The 21,452-nt window shown below is 41.5% G+C and overlaps 1 protein-coding gene across 1 annotated transcript; it reads left to right on the forward strand.

Annotated features, from left to right (window-relative positions):
• ZNF488 (zinc finger protein 488) lies at window positions 1–21,248 on the forward strand. The gene is made up of 4 exons (XM_027460507.3): window positions 1–131; window positions 12,396–12,618; window positions 15,107–15,335; window positions 15,992–21,248. The coding sequence occupies exons 2-4, from the start codon at window positions 12,403–12,405 to the stop codon at window positions 17,158–17,160; spliced, it is 1,614 nt and encodes a 537-aa protein (XP_027316308.1). The 5' UTR covers window positions 1–131; window positions 12,396–12,402; the 3' UTR covers window positions 17,161–21,248.
• Window positions 21,249–21,452: the final 204 nt, after the last annotated feature.

A 21,452-nucleotide genomic window follows, 5' to 3' on the forward strand; every position in this document is an offset into this window, starting at 1 on the left:
CGCCGTGCGGGGGGCGCAGGGGGGGCGGATCGGGGCCGGCCGCGCTGCCGCCGGCAGACCGAGGGCAGCGCCCGGCGGAGCGGGGGGCTCCGAGCCGTCCCTCCCGGCCGGGCAGAGCCCTCCCGCAGCGGGTAAGGGCGGCGGAGTGCGGGGACGGGGCGGGGAGGGCGGCCCCGGGGGTCCGAGACCCCCAGAGGGGTTCCCCGGGGAGCGGAGAGGGCGTGGAGGGGGAGCACGGAGAGATCCGCTGTGTGGGCCGGGGGAGATGGGGCTGGGGGCGATGGGGTTGTGGGTGATGGAGATAGGGAGATGGGGCCGGGGGGGATGGGGAGATGGGACCGAGGGTGATGGAGCCGCCGTGCTGCAGCCCCTCCTCAGATATCCCCAGGAGTTCCTCCCGGCGAGCATCCCCTCGAGCATCCCTTGCCCTTTTTGCTGCTCCCCTCGTTCGACCGGCTCCCATCGCGGCAGATCGGTGCTCGGGGTCTGGACTCTTTGGAGAAATTGGTGAAGTTTCTTTGCAATATCTCGCGTCGTTATTCTGTATTTGTATAGGGTATAACGAGATCTGCGCTCCTCTGCAGAAATTTCTGAGCGGGTCAGTAAGTTAGGAACTGCTGTTGTCACCTGGAAATGTCATATTGGGCTTTACGTTTGCAAATCCTGCCATGAAAAGGTTTCCGTAGGATTGAAGTCCGGTACCAGTGTGTGAAGCCTCTTCATACCTTCATTCTGTGATCAGACAGGAACTAGTCGTAGGAAATGTCAATGAAAACTTGATGGAGGATATCATTTTTATGCAACTCTGCATTTTCAGTAGAGTTGCTCTTAAATGAAAAGTGGTCGTACTCATGCGTTGAATTCGGGAATTTAAAAAGGATTGTTCAGGAGCTATTCTTTGTTCGTGGCTTTTGAAAATGCCGAATTTAGTGCTCGACAGCTCTTGCTACCATTTGTTAAATACAATTGGTACTACAGAGAGAGGGATTTATTTAGGCAATAGGAAGACAGAGGTATTACATTTAGTATTTTTTAAAATGTGTAAAAGTAGATAAAATCACAAGTCGTTTTTCGAGAGAGCACATTTATTCGGTATTTATCATCCTCCAGTATTCTGAAGCAAAATAGAGCTGCCGTATAGAACTCTACAGAAATACCATCTTATAGGAGAAAAAATAAAGCTCTATAGCCATAGAAATATTGATGTAAAGTCAAAATATTACTTTAGCTTCTATTACCTAAATGTAAGATAACCAGATAAGAAAAAAACAATAAATTCTTTGTAAGAAATTATATATTATATGGAAGATTTGGCAGAATTAATTGCCTAAATCCTAGCATGTTATATGCATGTTTTTTTTTTTTCTATGTTTATAATGCAGTGAATCAGTATGATTTTCCTACAGCACATGTTACTTGAAAATGCTATTAATAAACACCAGCTAAAGAACAAAGTATTTAATTGGGAAACAAATTATTTTAGATCAGAACTGCTTTAATTTACAAAATTCGCTTTCGATTACAAGGTTTCTTCGCTTCACCATAGTATAAAATAAGTTGTTTGTGTTATTTCCCACAATTTCACATTACATAGTGTTATTCAGATCAGTTACTGGCTGTTAGTGGAGTAGACATTATGTAGTTTAGAATTAATGTAAATAACATTAAAGTAAGTGACTGTTACTTAGTACAGTTGAAGTAATCTCATGTATTAACCATGTGAAAGTGACTCGTCGTAGTTTTAAAATATTTTTCTTCATATGCAAATGATAAATATGCTAAATTGCAAAAGATTATATAGCTGTATGTGAATATATATATGGTTGTGAATGCATGTGTATTTATGTGTAGACATATACGTGCACACAAATATATTAGTTTCTTGTCAAAAAGAGGTGTTTGAACAAATATCACATTTTTTAAAAATCAAGAGCTATCAAAAATAAATAGCGTGAGTGTTAAATGGAAGCAAGCTTCTTGAACATCAATCAGATAAAGTCATTTCTCTGAATTTGCAAAAAGAAAACATGAATTTGAAATATATGAAGAGAGAAGAGAAACCGACTGTTTTCACAAGTTACACATTTTGTTTCGGTCTGATTGCGTGTGATTTGGTCTGATTGTGTCTGGCTTGTGGTTGGCTGCTTGGCCGCTTGTTTCTCAGTTTCCTCTGTCTGCAGATAAGGAATGGAGGTTTTGCCTGCGAGGATGCCTGTGTGAAGGAAGAGATGCACCTGTCTGTGTGAGAACAAGTGTGGTAGCACACATTTCCGTGGTTGGGTCTTTCCTATCTACATGAATCAGACAAGGATTTTCCTGAAAGTGGATACATGCATATGTGTGGCAAGTAACTTACAGTGTGTTGACAGAGGAAGGTTTGTTCAGTTGCCTTCTCTTCCCATGAAACAGGAATTCCCATGAAATGACTTTGCTGCTTTAAGATATTTGTTTGTTGTATGCTCCTTTTGTGTGGGGAAGAATTAGAGGCCTTTTTTGCATGTTTGCTCTCCCTTCCCAGTTGTTCCCTGTAAAATTGAAATTTCCTGTGACATTTTGGGGTGGTATGTCTATTGCTGAACACTGAACAATGCCAGAGCAGCTGGGGCAGAATCCAGACCCAGCCTCTGAGATGACCACTGCCACAATTCAGATCTGGAATACAAAATACTGTGTGCTCTGAACTGAAATATATCCATACAGCATGCTGCATATACTGTGCGGCTGAAATCATGCTAATTCATTACATGCATCATACAGTAATCCTCAAACATGTCTTGAGGGTTACAGTGTGCTCCCAGTATCCCACAGGAACCCTATTTTTTAGGTCCTAGACCTTGAAATTTCAAGAACAAAAGTGGTGGATTAGGATAATGCGCCCACCACATGGATGATCTGTATGCTAGCGAAGAGTCAGCCCTTCAGTACAGATCCCTGTGCACAGAAGTTAAGTCTTTAAAAGCCAGCAGACTACAGAGCTACAGTCAGCTCTTCTTTGTCTGCAGGTGGGTTTTCTGACTTGTGAATGGCTTGTACAAGGCAGTACCATCCACCAGGGTCCATTAAATCAGATGCAGTGCCAGACAGAATGAATAATTCTGCCTCTGGGGCCAACCCAACTAGAAAGGAGTATTGACATTTTATGCATCATGGAGCTAAACTCCTAGATGCAGTTTGTCTGAACCTGGGGTAGCAGAAGATAAACATATTTCATGCTTTCTAATTAGGACATTGTGGTATTTACTATTGCTTGTTGTCCAGCCTGAAATATTAAGAACCCTGCTAGTTTTTGTGGTTTGATTGTGGGTTGGTTTGTAAGATTTTTATTTATTTATTTATTTAAATTTCTTGCATTTGGGAGGTGTTAAGCAGAGACCTCAGTGACTCTGTGTGGGGTCACTCGTGTTCTACCAGATTTAACACCTCCCATTCACAAGGTCTGCTAGATCAAGGAAGGCTCCACTGGAGCTGTGCTGATACCATTCCATCACACGTCCCAGCAAATCAATATTAGTGAGGCTTTCCTGCTGTGTGGGATGGTTCATTCCACTCCTGCCTGCCCTTTTCCTGCTCTGGAGGATAGTGGCAGTAGAGATAGGTGTTCAGTGTGAAAAGTGCTAAAGAGCACAGGGAAGTTTGCTGTGGAGCTCCCATTTGAAAATCCCTTACGTTAGGATACATGCCTCCCCTGGAACTTGTCCAAATCTCAGTTATTTCCTCACCAGACTAGCTCTGACAATGAATTGCAGACATTTCATTCCTGGGCTTCAGGTAGAGTGGAAATTGCATCCCCATGGTCGTGTGAGAAAAGTTCTGCCCCTTCTGCAGAGGGGCAACTCCCATGAGATCTCTCTCCGGGAGAGATCCCAATTCAGCTTTCCCTGTCCTCAGAGAAAAAAAGAAAAAAGAAAAAATAAATAAATAATACAAATAAAAAATGGAATCTTATCTTTTAATCTGTACTTCCAGTTGGCTCCTGTACTTCACAATACTTGCTTCAGGCAGATGTGGAGCTTTAGGTATTTACTCATTTCTAAACGGGGATTTTTGCTCTGTCTTCTTCATTATTGTCCCTGAAGTTTGAGAGATTGTTCATAATAAAAAGATTTGGCAGCTTCATGATTCACTAGGCTGGGTATCCAGCCAAGATATAATGATGGCTCATCAAGAGCTGTCAGTTTATATTGCATGTACTGTGGATTTCAGGTGATGGAAGACAGTCTGAAGACCACAGAGCCTTAAAATACCAGGATTTGGAAAACTGTTCCCTGAAGATACCATGACAATAAAACAGCAAAATTGTGAGCACCCCATAAACTTGGAGGTGTCTGACTCAGTAAAAACTTTCAGATTGAACCAGCACTCAAGAAAGGGCCAACCTGGAAGCTCAACATAGATATCAGGCTCTTCACTCAGAGCTTTATGATCTGCTTTATGATCTTTTCATGGGATGTGAAGTTTCCCTATTTCTACCCCTTATTTTTCAGGGCTTGTCAAGCCGGAGTTCTGCAGCTGCTGTGCAGAAAGGCATGATGAAAGGATGCTGAGGCCAGCTGAAATGCCAAGGGGAGACCATTTTCATGCACCAGGCTAGTTCAGCCCCGATTTTATTCTGCTCTGATCTGATCAGTTAATCTCTGCAGCCAGCAAATTCCTCCCTGGCGCATAATTGTATTTCCTTTTGCTTCTCCCCTGATGCCTGGCTCAGGCATGCTGCAGGGACTGAACTGTCCCAGGAGCGCAGGGTATGGGCTCAGAGCAGAGGAGCCAAGAAGAGGTGCTCACAGTATGGCCCAGGATAGCCCTGAGTAAGAAAAACATTCTGGTCTCCACGGGTTTCATCATTAGCATTTTGTTTATCAGCGCTAATTGAACTGCTCTTAATACATGAATTGGAAGTGGTACATTGGCAGTAAAGGCCCTTCTTTGAACCAGCTGATCCCATATCTCTATGCAGAATCATTGCTGGAATCTAAATTTGCTATGTGCAAAACTGGGAGGATGAAATAGGATACTTAGAGCTCAGGAATTCAAGGAATACTGTCCATGGGCTATTTCTAGAAGACAGACAGGATGCTGAGCTTGAGCTCAGCACTTTGTGCAGCCCACCTGGGCTGGGAATCACAGCACATGGCTGTATCCACTTGTCCTCTCCACATCTCCTTGTGCAGTTTTCTTCTGCCATGTACATGTGCTTTTCAGTTGCAAAGGTATGAAGGAACCACTTCAGGCCCAAAGGAAAGGCTCCCAGACCTGGGCCCAGGCTGAAGCACAGATACTCTATCTTGCAGCATCAGTGAGCTAAAGGAAATGGCCTCCTTAGACCTTCTGTGCTTTGAGAGGACCTTTTCAGCTTGTAATTTAAATGATTTAAGAAGCAGGTTGCAGTTTGTTCCAGCATTTGCCTTGGGGTGTTTGGAATTACTTATTTTATCTTTCAGAACAAGAATTCTTTCTTTTCTTTGATTTCCTGCCAGTTTCCTCCAGTTCCAATTCTGATTCTTCTCCTTTGCAGTTCACTGCATGAACAGAAAAAGAAAATTTTGCACAGAAGGAAAGCAAATGTATAAAACCCAAGAAGATTTTCTCACTTGTCCATCTCTGATTCCCTTGGAATTCCCTTCATGTGTTAAGAACCCTTAGTTCCTTATAACAACAGAGAATAATAAATACTGCAGACAGAAGCACTCTGTCTGCATCAGCTCAATTCCCTTAATATCTGTAGTTTATTGTGCATGACACTGCATGTCTGATCATGGATTCCTCAGACCGACAGACCCCTAATTGAAATCAAAGGCAGTTTTGGCAGTAGCCATGGGAATGCCATGGCATGGAGTCCCAGGTTATATGCCTCAGGGAGAACGTTGTCACACTTTTGAGTTGAGAGGAGTAAGTTCAAAGGTGAAGGAAATGATGGTTCCAATATTTAATTTCTATTCTATTTATTTATGTTTCAGTCTTGTTGACATGGCAAATGCTGTTCAAGTTAATCCCTACTCTGGAGAAAGGCCAGAGTAGATGTAAAAATGTCTGGGAAGACTGGGATGATGCTTCCCCAAGTCAAATACTTAAAACAGTAGTTTTTGTGAGTATCTTTTTTTTTTTTTTTTTGGTTTGTTGTTTGTTTGTTTGTTTGTTTTCCAATGTAGGGTAATTGTTTTGAAAGGGATATCACTATATGCAAATTCCATCACAGTTGAAATGGAATGTGAGGGTGAAATTGAAGAAGCTACTTAGAGTTATTTTTTATCAAATTAAGAGAACCAGTTTTTATTATCCACTTCCATTTATGTTTGCAAAGAACTAGCTAAAACAAGTTCTGGTTGAGAAGTTTCCTCACTTGCAAAAGTGGTTCAGTTGTTTTCGTTACACTCATAAAGTTGATGATAATATTAAGCAAGGCTACCAGTGCTTTTATGACCACCAAGAAGCAAAGGGTGATGCCACAGTTCAACATTAACGCTATGGCAAGAACCAGGATGAGTCCTATGAAAATAGGGGAGGGGGGAGTCTGTGTTTAAATTGGTGTTTCTGCACTTGGATGTTTCCATGCGTTTCTTAGAAGAGCTTGCAGTGACATCTGAAGGCCATATGGTAGAAAATCAGCTCATGAATGTTCCTATGACCTTCTTTCACTTCTCCTCCCTAGAAATGTATTTTTGTCACAAGGTGAGGGAGCTACCCAAATATTTTTCAGGAAGACACGAGTTGTAATCTGATTAGTACGAGTGGGATGACATGCAAGTGCTAGGAAACGGGGAGAGAAAAAGGATATCTGCAAGGTTCCAGCTTGGAAGAGCATTCAGGAAAATGGAAAATGGCTACTAAACATTTCAGCAATGGAGCTATTTCTTAATATGCATGGGAGACTGTTATACAATCAACTAGGATAGATATACAGACAACAGCCCCAGCATTGGGAATGTTTGTGTGTTTTTTTGGTGAATGTTTTTGAAAGGAACAGACTCTCATGCTTCCCACCCAGCAGCTAGGCAGTCACAGCTCCTAGCCACCAGCTCAGTGGTTGGAGGCAGACAGCTGAGGGTGGGGAGCAGAAACTTAAGAATGCCACTCAGGTGGTGAAGCACTGATCCAACCTTGGTTGTCACAACTGTCTGACAACTCCACTGCACCCTTCCCTGCTAAGCCCAAACTTACAGACAAGCTGAATTGTGTCTTACACTGTTACAAAGCATGCTAATTCCGGGGAGGGAGGGAAGGGGGGGTGGAGGGGAGGAGTCTTCTTGAAGAAGCACAGAAAATGCCTAGAATGGGTCTTAGTAAGGGAGAGCTGAAAGGAGATGGTGCTTTAACCAGGCAGCTCTATTAACTGGATTAATAGAGAACGGGTTCACAGAGGTCTTCTGAAGACATGAAAAGGAGTAAGCCAAAACATTGGAGCTGCATCTTCAAAGCAAATTACTAGAAATACCTGCTAAATCACAGTGAAACTTGGCAGGAAAAAAGGGTATAAATCTTTCAGATTAAGATAAGGAAAACCAGCCTAAAGCTTCATAGTTGACTTTGCAGGGCCACAGGTTTGATATAGATTACCCCAAAAACATCAGGTTGAGCCCTTTTCAGTAGCAATTTTTGAGCTGCTTCTGGAAACAAGCAGGCTGGGATCAATTGCTGTGAGCACCATCTACTTTGTGTTTTTTTTGATGGAACATCCACAACTGCATAATCCATAGGGAGTTGCCTGCCTATAGGTACTGGTTGCTTGACAGATCTGTCACACTCCTCAGAAATAAAGATGCAAAATCCATGACTCAGGGACATGGTATATGTGTATCAGACACTCTCTAGGGGATGAAGAGTCCATTAACCATCAAGACCCTAAACTCATCCATATGAAGAATTCACATCTGTGACAGATAGAATATGGAGAGTACCCATCGTCTAGCAGGTGATCTGACTCTAATGTGCTACTAATGCACTATAAATATTCAGTTTATTTCACCCTTTCAGAGACATGTGTGTGGGTGAGCCCAGAGGAATAGGAACTGCTTATGCAGAACATGAGTGAGAACAGCAGGGTTGTATTGCATGAGGGAGAACGTGTCTCTAGGAGGCAATGGCACTCATAGCATTGGCTGTTTGAGGCAAGCATGTCATTGCACAATACAGAGCTGAAGACATGACCTTCACAAAGAGGCTTATGACAAGGGTTCTGTAAACTTGCCAAATAATAGAAGAGGGGTGAATTAGTCAAATGTACAAGACAGCTCACAAAGCTGTGTGAAATGAAAACGCAGAATAATTACTGCTTCTCAAAGCCATGTTAGCCAAAACGTGGAAATCAGTAACATAAGACAAGTGTGATTTTGGTGTAGTATGTCTTCACCTATACGTTAAATGAATTTGCATCAAGTTCTCTTGTTGAGCACAGTAAAGCTTAAAGAGGGGTGGTTGCCTTGCTGACACCATCCCACTCCTTTGCGTAATGTCTCAGGATGGGGTTCTCTTCACACAGCACCGCCAGGTAGGTTAATCCCCTCCAAAGCAGGTGGAAATCAGACTCATTTAAAATGTTTTTTAGGAGGACACTAACTGTCACTGTTCTGACACTGAAATCAAAGGAAGGTGCTGGAGATGTCACGCTGAGCAAAATACCCCTCCACACAGGAACACATAAACACCTTTCCGCATTACAGTTTTTTATTTGATTAATGAAAATCGGTAATATTAGCAACTGTCTCCTGCATTTCCACTGGAAAAAATCATTGTTTTGATATCACCCATGAAGCTGAGAAGTCTATAAAAGGAATAAAACCACAGGGAAAACTTGTAATGCTTGTCCTGATGGCATGTGAAAACACTGATGGGCATTTCTAGGTCACTGAAAAGAAGTTGATTACAACTGTAGCTGCTTAAGTACTGGAATGAGGTAAGAGAAGGACACTTAGCTCATTGAGGGACAGAGGTGATGGTGTCTGAGGAATGTATGAAGATAAAAGACAGAAATTATGCTCAGCTTGGGAAAATAAGCAATTAATCCATCAGTGGGAACTACAGAGATCCAAGTGCTTTGAGGTTCAAATACACCAGCCAGAGGGGGGGGGGGGGGGGGGGGATAGCTGAATACACCATACATAAGAGGTGTAGGTAGGAATAATAGGAAGTTAAGGAAATGAAGGCCTGATACCAGCCTCAGAAGTTCATGACATTCCAGGAAAAAATAAAAAATCAGTTAGGTGAAGTTTTGGAGAATTCACTGTTATGATCGTTTTCTCCATCCTTTGCTCCCTTTGAAGAATGTGAGCAATTCACTTCAGTCTGTCAAAGAAAAATGCCAGTCATTCTAGTGTACCTTTTTCATTTCTCATTAGGACTCCAGTTGTAGGTTTCTAATCATTATAACCTTCTTTAGACTCTGAGGACTGTTGGCAAAGATGTGAAATTTGCTCTGGGACTGGATTCAGAATTATACAAGAGCTCCTGTCCTGCTGTCACTTTTGGGGACACCATGTTATACTGCAATGTTTCACTAGATGGTGCGTTTGACAAATTATTTGAAGAGATTGATCTTCCCTTGCTGAAAGCTTATGATGCAGGGCTTAACACAGCAAGCCTTTTTGCTCTCTATAAGCGGTACATCCTCTTCACAACTCTCTACAAAGTTGACCATGCTGTGCAAGAGAGGAATGTGACCATTGCTGTCACTTGGGGGATTTTTTTTTTTTGTCCATCACAAGTCTTTGACTAATTCATAAGTCACTTAGAAATCATGGCATATTGAGTTCAAGGGACTCTTAACTTTGGAAAGAGGGAAGCTGTGTTGGTTAGAAAATATCTTATACTCCTTATTAGGTTCCATTTCCCCCATCTCATCAATCTAGGAGAATTAAATGGAACTGAAGATGTGCATATATTGATTTATTTGCTCCCAGAAGGGAGGATTAGCCTGAAAGCAGCTGTGTGGGACAGAGAGGACAGGCAGAGGTTCCCACATCCAGGGAATTAATTCCTGCCCTTCTTCTTGGATGTGTGGAAGCCCTTCTATCCTCAGGATTTGGAGCAAGGGCATGGGCAGCACATCAAGCAGCAAACACCTTTCTGGGAGCTGCTGACACTTTCACCAAGGAGCTCAGAAAAGCTGCCCAGGTTGGAGGTATGTGCTGCGCTTGTGCTCTGGGAGCTGGTGGTTTCACATCCATCTTGCAAGTAGCAAAGCTAAAGCGGGGACACGGTGCTAAAGCCTGTCTGGCCCCTCTGCCTTTTCCCTTTCTTTGGAAAAGATTTTTTATATTATGGCAGAAATCACTAGGTGGTGCTGTTACTCCTAAAACTTGCACTTAGTATAGCACATTTTCAGTTTTTGAAGAAATGGTTCTGGTAAGCTTTGGGTGTGTGGAGGGAGCTTTTGAAAGCTGCTGAAATAGGGGAAGGTAGCAGGCAGCAGTAGCTGGCTGGAAGGGGGTGTGGATTTCTTAGATCTTGGTATTGGTGCTTTGGCTGGAATTTCTGGACAAAGGGAAGAGATTTACTGCACACAGGCAGCAACCCATCCTCTTCCTTAAAGCGTGTGTGCTCAAATTCAGCATCTTTGACTCCTTTCCCATCACAAATTCAACCTTGAGGGCCTTCAAAGGAATCAGGAGGTTCTGTTTCCTCTGGAGGGACAACAGTGTAGCCAAGGCACAATGCTCTCCTGGTTTACATGGAGACATTCAGATGAATTTCACAGAAAGGGGAATCTTAGTGAGAGGATTTGCCTTCTAAGGTCATAAGTGGATAAATAAAATAATGTTAGAAAGGATTAGGAATTTTAGATTTATTTATTTTTCTTTCTTCTGATAGTTAGAAACTTGTATTTTTATGTATTATTATTATTTTTTAATGTGACTTGACTGTTTTCATTTATTAAAAAATAATATAATTTAAATGGAAACGTGCATATGAATGTGCTTATGTGCTTATGTGTTTATTTAGGTAGATTCTATATAGTGCACAAATATACACATACAAGACATCATTTCGTTCTCATAGCAATAGTAACTTCACCGGATTATCGGGAAACCAGGCAGTGAAACTCATCAGGAACAGAAAGCAGAGACCCATTCTATCCTCCTCTTAATGATTAATATCTGGCAAGCCACTTGAACTTTGGTTGTCTTTTTTTTTTTTTTTAAGGCCATCTTACTTCAGAGGCTTACAATGTTCTGTATACATAACCATGCATTTCAATATTTTCAGGGTAGGGATTTAGACTTGCCTACCAAGAGGAAATTATTCTGAATTAACTATACTGATTTAGAAACTGATTTAGTTAAATCAGTGCAACTCTCCTGAGCACTTTATATCACTTCTGTTTAAGTCATGAGTCAGTGAATAACAAATCAATTCTGTTGGCAGAGAGTGAGAAAGATTAGACTGGATCTTCAGCCCTTCTATCTCAGTATTTATTAGGCTAAGGACTCTTCAGGGCTTGTTGCTGTTCTCTTTAATTTTCTCTGCCTAATGGACCTGATCCATCTCTTGATGGCGTAAATGAGGGTTTTTCCATGACCTCCAGATGGGAGCTGGAGATGGCAATAACTTTATTAAAAACCTAGAGAAGCTTAGAATGACAAATAACTCAAAACTGCCTCCTTGCTATGTATACAGTTCTCAGACTGAGGCTCATAATGCAGAAATTGCCTCTGCTCTGAAAAATGTAATATTCTATATTCAGTGCAAGAAAATTCAGTCCCTAAGTATACCAACCTCTACTAACATCATGCAAAGAGTCATAATCTCATTCCATTTTCCTAACAATAGCTAACAGCTAAAATCTCACATACATTTTGAGATGGGATGAAAATAATCCCTGTGTCAATCTACAAAGATTTTGTGCATTCAGGCTGAATAGATTTGGGACTCAGGCTGTTCCTGGTTTTGTATCTGCTTAACCAGAACATGGACTGATGTTACACTTACAAATTAAAAAGCACAGCTTTTTCAAAACCTATTTGGTAAAGCATCTGCTTTTTTGTTGTTCTCTTTCTGCATTTTTCTTCGCGCTTATAAGGACTACTAAACAAGAAATTTATCTGAGAATATGTTGAACAAGAATATTCTGAGTTCCATGTACTGAAGATTTTGCTTACTCTTACCAAGGCTTTTTACTGCTGGCTGCAGAGAATACAGTGCAGAAACAGTTGAGCTCTTGGATGGTCTCACTAGTCCAGAAAAGAGTAACTAAGTTGTTTACAAACCTAGTATTTTGGTTTATTGCAAAGCCTTTTTTCTCTTTCAAAACTGGATGTTAATAAAGCTCTGTGTAACCAACAATCTTCTGACATGGTCTTACAATTCACCTCCAGTTAGTTCCTAGAAACCTTTATATTGTAAGTAGTGGTGCTCCCTTCCATTTTCATCTGTATTACAAGTGTGATTTCTTACTCATTTTACAGGTTTATAATGGAACTCACATCTTTGCCTAAATTTCTGTGGACAAATGACAACAAACTTCTTCATCACCATTTTCCGGATGTATTGGCTACTGTTCACACCACACAAGACATTCCCGAAGAAGCTGTTTTTGGACCATGTATGCTCCAAAACACCCTAGTGGACACTGTAGCTTTTATTGCCCTCAAGTGTTCTGAAAGACGGAGCATCCATTACGTATTCAAGGTAGGAGAACGCAGCAAGTCATGTCAGACAGGATCACACCATCTCGCAGGAGGTGACTATGTCAGGGGGTAGATTTTTGTTCTGTTCAGCACAACTAACAGCTCCTCCAAAAGGGAGAAGTAGCCAGTGTGTTTCTAATTATGAGCTGTATACTGGAGGGACCTCAGTGAAAACTGGCTCCTTTGCAGGAATACAAAGTTCCACTGCTGTGCTGACTATTGATGACTTGGCTTTTAAGTTTAGTCCAAAAAGGAGCCCTGTTTTTTTTTTCTCATCCTCTTGGAGACCCTAATTTGAACTCCTTGGTCCAATTTGTATGCTTGGGTAAAGACAATGGCCACCATTGGCACAGGTTGTTCTTCCCAGCCAGCCATTTACCCCAGCAAAGCAAACCTGCCCCTAAGCTGTCTTTCCCCTTTGAGTTCCTCTGAGCCTTACAGCCTCTCGTGGGGTTAGCCTCCTGGATCCAAGGAACAGCCTTATCTTCACCCTTCTTCTCCAGCCTCTGTCAAGGAAGCCAGACCATGTCCATTGCACAGCTCTGACTGAACCTGTTGTGCAGTAAAGCCCCTCCCTCATTTATGAATGTAAAAGATTCATATGAGGGATTTCCATCCCAGGAAGGGGGTGGACTTGCATCTCTTGTAGTGTCTCTGCATGCACGGAAAAACTGAAGCAGGCTCATGCTTGCAGTTAAGTGTACCCAGGTCTTCTGTTCTGCCCTGTATTCCTCCCCACCTCCTTCAAACTCTCTCAGCTCCTTCCCTGCAGGCCTGGTTCCTGGAGGAGCTGTGTTCCCTTTGACTTTGCTTAGAGCTCCGGGTGGGTACTTGGTATTTCTGAAACACTGAAACTAATAAATGACAGCCTCTGTCAAAGCTATTAGTTGCAAACACTGTGTGTGTGGGTGGGTGTGCTTGTGTTGCTGTCAGACTTTTGGATTTCTCAATCATTGTTAATTACCACGGCGTTTAGAGAGAACCAGTTACAGGGCATGCTAATTTATTTTCTCCCTTATAATAATTAACTCTTATACTAATGCCCCCTTAATGTTTTATTCTTTTATTCAAGCTCCTACCGTGGTCATACTTTTCATGGTAGGTAATCGTCAAACTGAGCTAAACACAGAGAAAGAAAACCAAAATACTGTTTCTGATACAAAACACCAATGAATGGCTGCCCTGCAATTAGTGGAAAACAAAGAGCTATACATTGCTTGGGGTGAAATTTGGATCATACTTGTCATTAGACATTTTTCATTTCCAAATTTCTTCCTTTCAAAACAATGACTTAGTGCTTCAAAAATTAGTTGAGGCTTTTTATGTGTATAAGTGTTGCCCTTGATCGCCCTGTGTTTCAGCCTCCGAGCTATGAAAATCTTCCCCATCCTTCAAATACTGCTGAGGACATAGATCTGCTGTGGTAAAAACCAAGGAAAAAACCTATAAATAAATAAATCATTCCCTATTCAAAGCAAATGCAATCAATTAAATAAGATGGGAGCCACACACTGAATGAGGAAGACAAAACCAAATGTTTTACAGTTATATTATTTCCAGAGCATGGTCAACCTGTGACTAAATGACTCAGGAGTCCTGTGGAGAAAGGCATTTATGCAACTGAGGGCTATGTTGTAACATGTACACAGAAGGGAGATTTAATTTGAGCAGTAGGCTTAATATTATGTTTTTAACTTTTGAGTGCCTGACCTTCCAACCTAAGTGAAATTTTCAAATTAAGCTGTTTGGTATTCCTGAATACACACATACTGAAAGTAAATCAACCCCTCACTACACTCGGAAGTAATGTAATGAAAAGTATTAATCAAATGAGTTTTTGTCTGTTCGTATACCCTGAAATGAATTTAAGCTATTTATCGAAGGAAGAAAGGGGAATATGTCAATGTCATTTTATTTCTGAAAAAGGAAAGTGATAATAAAAGTACTTCCTAGCTGTATTTGTTAAAATCTAATATTTACATAATTTAGCCAGTAGTAAATGTGGAAGTTGTCTCCTTGGGATGTCGACTCAAATAATCAAAATGATTCCTAATTTACCCCTCTTCTGACACATCCCATGGGATTGAGACCCCTTCTTACAGAGGATCACGCCATCTGTACCTCTAAGATCCACACCCAACGCAGCCTCAGGAGACAACCAGCATCAGCAGAGGAGAGCACCTTGCCATGAGGGGGCTGGAGATGGGCCAAGGGAGCAGCCCTGGCACTGCTGGCCCAGAGCAGGTTCATGTGAAGAATGGTGTCCCCTTCTGGTCCCACTCAGTGCTCCCAGAGCTCTAAGCACTCACATGAGGGAAGCCTTCTCCCTCCCATGACTTTGAGTTTGATTACAGCCGTGTGTGATTTGGGGTTGCAGCTTTGGCATGGGCTCTGTGTGAGGCAGAAAATAGGCTTTTTCTTGAATTTCATGGAAATCTATTTGGGGTCACAGGACTTCAAACTTGCATTTTTTGTGTCCTGTTTCACAGGTGGATGTTACGTCTGTGCACAGTCCTACAGGGCTGCCTTGGATGAGACTTGTACAAGCAGCTGCCAATAGCAAGGAGCAAAACTTAGAAGCTTACTTAGAAAACAGTCAGTTATATTATCGCTCTACCAGGAAAATCAACAAAAATGAGGAGCTGCTTGTCTGGTATGATGAGGAGCTTTCCAGCCTCTTGGGTTTCAATGAGATAAAAGCTCAAAGTCCCCAAAATGGTAAGTACCAGACTAATGGTTCTGCGGGGGTCACTGAGGACTGAAGTGAGTCTGCAACATTAGCATGGGTGATCCTGTAATGCAGGAAATAAAACCAGTCTAAATCCTTAGCAGTCAGGTAAGAAAAGAGAAAAAAAAAGAGCAATCAGCTAAGAAAACATTCTGTTTTAGGGACTGAGCTGGAGGCATCCAGTGAGAAGAAATTTGTAGTTCTCTATACCAGTTTAGTTGTTACTTTCCAACAGAGGACAGTGCACTAGGGAGCAGTGCTGAAGTTTTTAAACTGTGCAATGGAGATCTATGCACCTGACTACCTTGGACTCCTAAAAGCCTAAAATATCCATTGGAAATATGCCTTTAAAATAAAAATATGCCTTTAAAATAGCAATTTTATCTAATACAAACATGGCTGGAGAATCTAAATGAGAGCATTTCTGCAAGGAGCACATGGAGGTAAATACAAGTGAACCATTTTCCATAACAGCAGGGGACCTGACTCTGCACTGGCATTACCTTTACCATGTATAGTCTTGTATGACATAAGAGATGTTTCTGGGTTTGTGTTTTGTTTGTTTGTGTCAACAGCAGGGTCAGGATTTGCATCCATCCATGATTCTAACTTTGCAAAACTCATCATTTGTTGTCTGTTTCTGCAGAGCTGAGATGCCAAGAATGCAACCGAGTCTTTAAATGTGAGCATTCGTATCTCTCCCATGTCCGCTTCCTATGCGGACCAGAGAAGAGTGCCCTGCTATGGAGAAACTTCCAGGATGGCAAGACTGAAAAAGGCAACTTAGAGGACCAGACCACAAATTTCCACAGCCTGGCAAGGGATCTAGAGGTCAAAATGGCAGCTCATAAAGATGATGCCCATGGTCTCACTGGAGAAAAGAGAGCAAAACTAGAAGAGGCTGAGAACAACAGGAGCAGAAAAACAGTGTTGTTGGAGAAAACAAATAACCTGAGTGAGGGACGTAACTGTGGGGGCAAGGAAGAAGTTGGGGGAGAGCGCTCACTGGCAGGTTCTTTCTGGAAGCCTAGTTCAGGGAGGCAATCAGCTAGGAAGGATGCTTTTGAGCAGAAGCAGAGTGCTTTCACTGAGGTCAGGAGGGTGAAAGAGAAGATGAGGAATGAGAAACCCAAGGAATCAGAAGAGGAGGATGACACAGTCCCAGCTAGTAAGGAGCAGGTATCAAAGGAAGTGTTGCTGAACTCCTCTGGCAGTGCATTCTCCTTTGTGTGGCCCACCAGAGCCCGAGGAGAGCAGAAGAGTGCTTTCAGCAAGCCTAGTAAATGTCTAGCAGAAAGAGCTGCAATAAATTCTTCTCATCCCATGAGTGAGTCACCAAAGAGCCTGGGGGAGCTGTCCGGCTTCATTGCCACCACAGACATCATGTGCTGCAGCACTCTTCTCAATTCCAAGTTCTTCGTCAGTGATTTGTGTAATGCTCAGATGCTGCAGACTAGCATCACTCGGAGCAATGTTTTCCCATATACCTCAGACCTGTGGTCCAAACAAGCAGGAGGACAGTTACAAAACACAAGCACCACTTCTTCCTCCTCCTCCTCCTCTTCCTTGACTCTTCTTCCCCCTACCTTCACGTCATTTGGAGTGGCTGCCCAGAACTGGTGTGCCAAATGCAACCTGTCCTTTCGCATGACATCTGATTTAGTCTTCCACATGCGGTCACATCACAAAAAAGAATACTCCTCAACTGAATCCCAGAGCAAGAGGAGACGAGAGGAGAAGCTAACATGTCCAATTTGTCATGAGTACTTCCGAGAACGCCATCATTTATCCCGGCACATGACCTCTCACAATTAGAGCTGTGCAGACAGATCTCACCAAGGGACTGGGCAGGTTGGGTGAAGAAGGGAAACATTATTCAATTGTATCAATTTCTTTTTGCAGTTACATTAATTTCTTACAGGAGATCACTGTTTACAGTAATTTATAATAGATGCTTTGCAAAAAATATAAAATGTTTACAAAAGTCTGAGTGGGTTGTTAGATCTGAAAACTCAACCTAGCCCTTTTCAATCTATTTTTGAGGAAATAAAGTAGTGAAATGAATGCACATGCAGTATTAATTTGCAAAGAGTTGGGAACAAAGGTATCATTTTTCAGATAGAGTTTGCTTTGCTTGTATCTGATTTGCTGGTGTATGTGCAGTACAATGTAAATACAGAAGTAACACACTCTTTACTGAATGTGGAATCTTTAAACACTAAAAAAAAAAAAAAAAAAAAAAGTGTTTATATGCTTAAAGAAAATAAGTTACTTTTCCTAGTTTTCCTAGCAGCTTTGGTGGACTCACTCCTTTGTGTTAGCTGAATTTGCTCTCTTATCAGATTCATCTCACTGTCTCCTTGGCTTTGGAAGGGACTACTTAAAGTTAAGACTACCTGAAAATAGTGGTTGTCAAAAAGTGACCAACACACAGCCAAAGAGGATGTGAGTCGTAAATCAGTACATCTGAGTTCTGTTCTATGCTCTGCCGCTTTTGAAATATCTTACACAAAACCAAATCAAGATGGATCTGCATCAAAATGTGACCTGTTGTCAACACAATCATGTAGACAGGGAGCGCAAATTCTTCCCTGAGGTGTGCTTGCAAAATGTGTGTGACTTTGGTAGGCATATAGATCGGATAGGGGCAGAGTTTAGCTTGTGGTTTTCAGTTTCTGGATATACTAAAGAAAGTACCTGGGATGTCTGAGTTACTGCTATCTACTGGTAGACAGAATCTGCACCCTTTAAGTCTGGATGAGAGGCTCTGTTCTGCTGACAGCTAGAAGAGGAACATCCTTCAGAAAATGACAGAAGCATTAATTGCATTGGATGAGACCATCTCTATCATTTGCTTTCTACATTGGCCAATCCATCCATTTTAAAGAAGATGCCAAAGTCTCTCTGTAGCCAGTCTATATGAGACAGTTTTCCGTTGCCTTCTTTGGTTTGTGCTCTGCTTAATCTCAATCAGTTTATATTGCTTGAAGGGGAGGGGAGGGAAAGCAAGAACCCTGCCTGTTGTTACTGCAGCTCATCTAATTAGCCCTTCATTACTTTCTAAATCCATTTAGGGACTTTCTCTTGATAGCTTATGACAACATGTTATTCAAGTGAACATTTATGTCTCTCTTGAAGGGGATTTTTTTAAGGCTGTCTCCTGTTTTTGTGGCCTGTCTCTGAGCTTCATCTGCAGTTATTCCCTTTCAGAAAGAGAATTGTTAAAAACTGCTTATTTCTCAAATAAGAGTACCCCTAGGATTTGTATAGGACATTACAATATACTCCTTTTAACTTCATGCTGATGATACAGTCCAGTGTTTGTCTGCAGCACACTGGACAGAATTTTTTATTGAGTTCCCATGATGATGCTTAGGTTGATAATGCAAGTATCGGACAAGTGACAAGAGACAGCCCTAGAGTCTTAGGCTGTCAATTGGGATCAACATATTACCCTCATTGCCATCTCTTGGGAGATTTCTCTAAGTCAGAGACCATATTCTTATATTATTATTTTAATAATAATATACTGTTTGTTATTAATACATGGCTGTTTCCTGTTAGCATAAACATTTGACTTATTGTAGGCCAGTCACCGGCTGTGCACTCCAGTTTTATTTTCCCAACATAAAGTGATTAAACCTTTACATTATGCCTTTGAGTTTAGAGGACATAAATTGAGACTGGAGGTCTGGTTGGACTGCAACACAGCTTTCCCAGGTCAGTGGTGGAACTTCTTTCATTGGAGTCATTAAAAACCAAAGTGAACAAAAGCTTTGAAACATGCAGCACAGGGAACAACCTTGCATTGAGTAGGGGATGATGTGGTTTCCTCCTAATCTTTCCATCTCTATTTTGTGTCCAATAACATTTACTGTGTAAGGAATATATTTATGGCAAGGTTTTACAGGCCAAATTTCACTCCATCTGGTTTTATCTGGGTGCCAGCCAGTTTACTGTGAAGTCAGTGTCCATAAAGTGTAATAAAGGACTCCATGGTGTAACTGCATTCATATGTGGTTAGGGTTATAGTTCCCATTAGTAGTTTAGGCCAGATTGTGATCTCACTTATTCCAGTGCAAATCCAGAATAATTCCATGTTGCTACTCCTGATTTACATCAATAATATTCAGATCAGTCTGACCCTGTATGAATAAGACTAAAGATTTATTTATTTATTTTTCATACCATTACTGCCAAATATTCTCCTCTGTGCTTTCTATAAAATGCTGTTGTCTTAACAGTTGTATGTTAGAAACTTAGCTTCAGATTTCTTCTGGAAAAAGACAGGAGCAGCTACGCAATGCTTCCCTGTATTATGTTGGTTCATTGCTTCACCACTCCAAGGGCCTGTTTTTCCAGTGCGCTACACTTGGTTATCATTTAGGTCAGAATGAAGCAGTATCTAACTGGCTACATGGTTTCACTGATTTTGTGTTGGTATAAGTGATACTGGGAAAGCGTGGAAAAACAGCCACTGATAAAAAGCTGCTAAATCTCCAGATTTCTTCCAATGGTGTGTTAGATCTACATCCTCAGAGCTCTCATTAGTAATTAAACTTCATTCTGCCCATCCTGTGAGGCTTAAGTAAGCAGCAAGACTACGGGGAGAGAGAGCTTTCCTTTATATCATGAAGTTGTTTTCTTTGGTGAAAGAAAAAAAGAAAAAAAAAAAAAAAAAAAAACAGCACAAAAAATGACCTATAACCTAGTTTCTTTGTGGACATATCTCAGCCACATAACTTAGATACTGTGATGACAAACCCTGTATAAATGCCTTCTGTGCATAGAAAGAAAAGAGAAACAGTTACAAAGAGTGTCAGAGCTGATTCAAAATACAAAAATGAAGAGGAGAGGTTTCTAACTAGCTTTCCCTCTGACATTGTCCTTATCTCCTCCAGTTGCAGGAACAGCATGGATTACGCTAGCATGTAAAGATTGGGGGGTTTCCTCTTGCAAAACAGAAATCCCACTACAGGGAAGCGTGTACTGTCCTTACCCCTCTTCAAATGGCCAATGGCACAATGATTGAGTGAACAAATTGCTTTTTACACCGACAATTACAGTGTTTTGTGAACTAAGACCTGTTTACACACACTACTGTCCAGTATCACATTCTTTTGCCAGCTACACCTGTGCTGACATCAGAGCAAAATATCATCGGCGCCAGCAGAATCAGACCTTGATTCCTATGTGTGAAATAAGCTCTTGTGCAAAGCCCCTCATGCAACTGGGGGGAATGTCTTTTATGTGTCTCATGTTTAACTGAGTGTCTCATCTAAGTTGGGCTACATAAACCCTTGCACTTAGCCAAAATTCTGGGAGATTTTATTTCTTTATATGAAAATATTCATATTAAAGCTGAGTGAACCAAGGCAGCGCAGGCAGAAGGAAGCCTAACGAGACAAAGAAAAACAAACTTCCTGTAACTGAGTCATGCTGGAAGCTTTTTTTCCTAATGTCTGGAAATCTGAACATTTAAATTGGTGCGCATGAAAGGAAATCCTGCTGGAAGAAAAGCACTCCCCTAGATGTTCTTGAAGAAATGAAGGGACTTAAGGAATTCATGAAGGACTGCATCCAGTCCCAGTGCAATACTGTGATTTTACTGGAGGGATCTTTGTCTTTTGTATGACTAGAGATACTTGGAGGAAAAAAATGGAGATGTGTTTCTTTATCACAACCACACTCAGATTTTTGAAGAGTATGCATGTGCTTGTTTTTAGGAGTAAGTTTTCACTAATTCCTTACTGAATCTGTGGGCTCCCTACAGACCACAGTTTGAAAATCACTGGTCTAGGGCAGTTTTTGTGGTGTGATCAAGGAAGACTGCATTAGAAGCACTCTCCAGAGAGCAAGAATGCAGCATTCTGTAGCAAAAAACAAACAAAAAAAAAACAAAACAAACAAGCAAATAAAAAACAAGTAAGCTGGCCGCCATTTCTTGGTTGGAGTCCTGTGTACTCGAAAAGGAGAAGGATCATACTGCTAGGAGGCCTGGTACACCAACTTCTGTCTTCCTTTCTTCGAAAGGAACATTATTAGAATTAACGATTAGGAAGTTGTTCTAGGTTGGATGGTAAGGAAATTGTGCTACAGACTGTTGA

This window comes from Anas platyrhynchos, chromosome 6, assembly GCF_047663525.1.
Source record: "Anas platyrhynchos isolate ZD024472 breed Pekin duck chromosome 6, IASCAAS_PekinDuck_T2T, whole genome shotgun sequence".
NCBI lineage: Eukaryota > Metazoa > Chordata > Aves > Anseriformes > Anatidae > Anas > Anas platyrhynchos.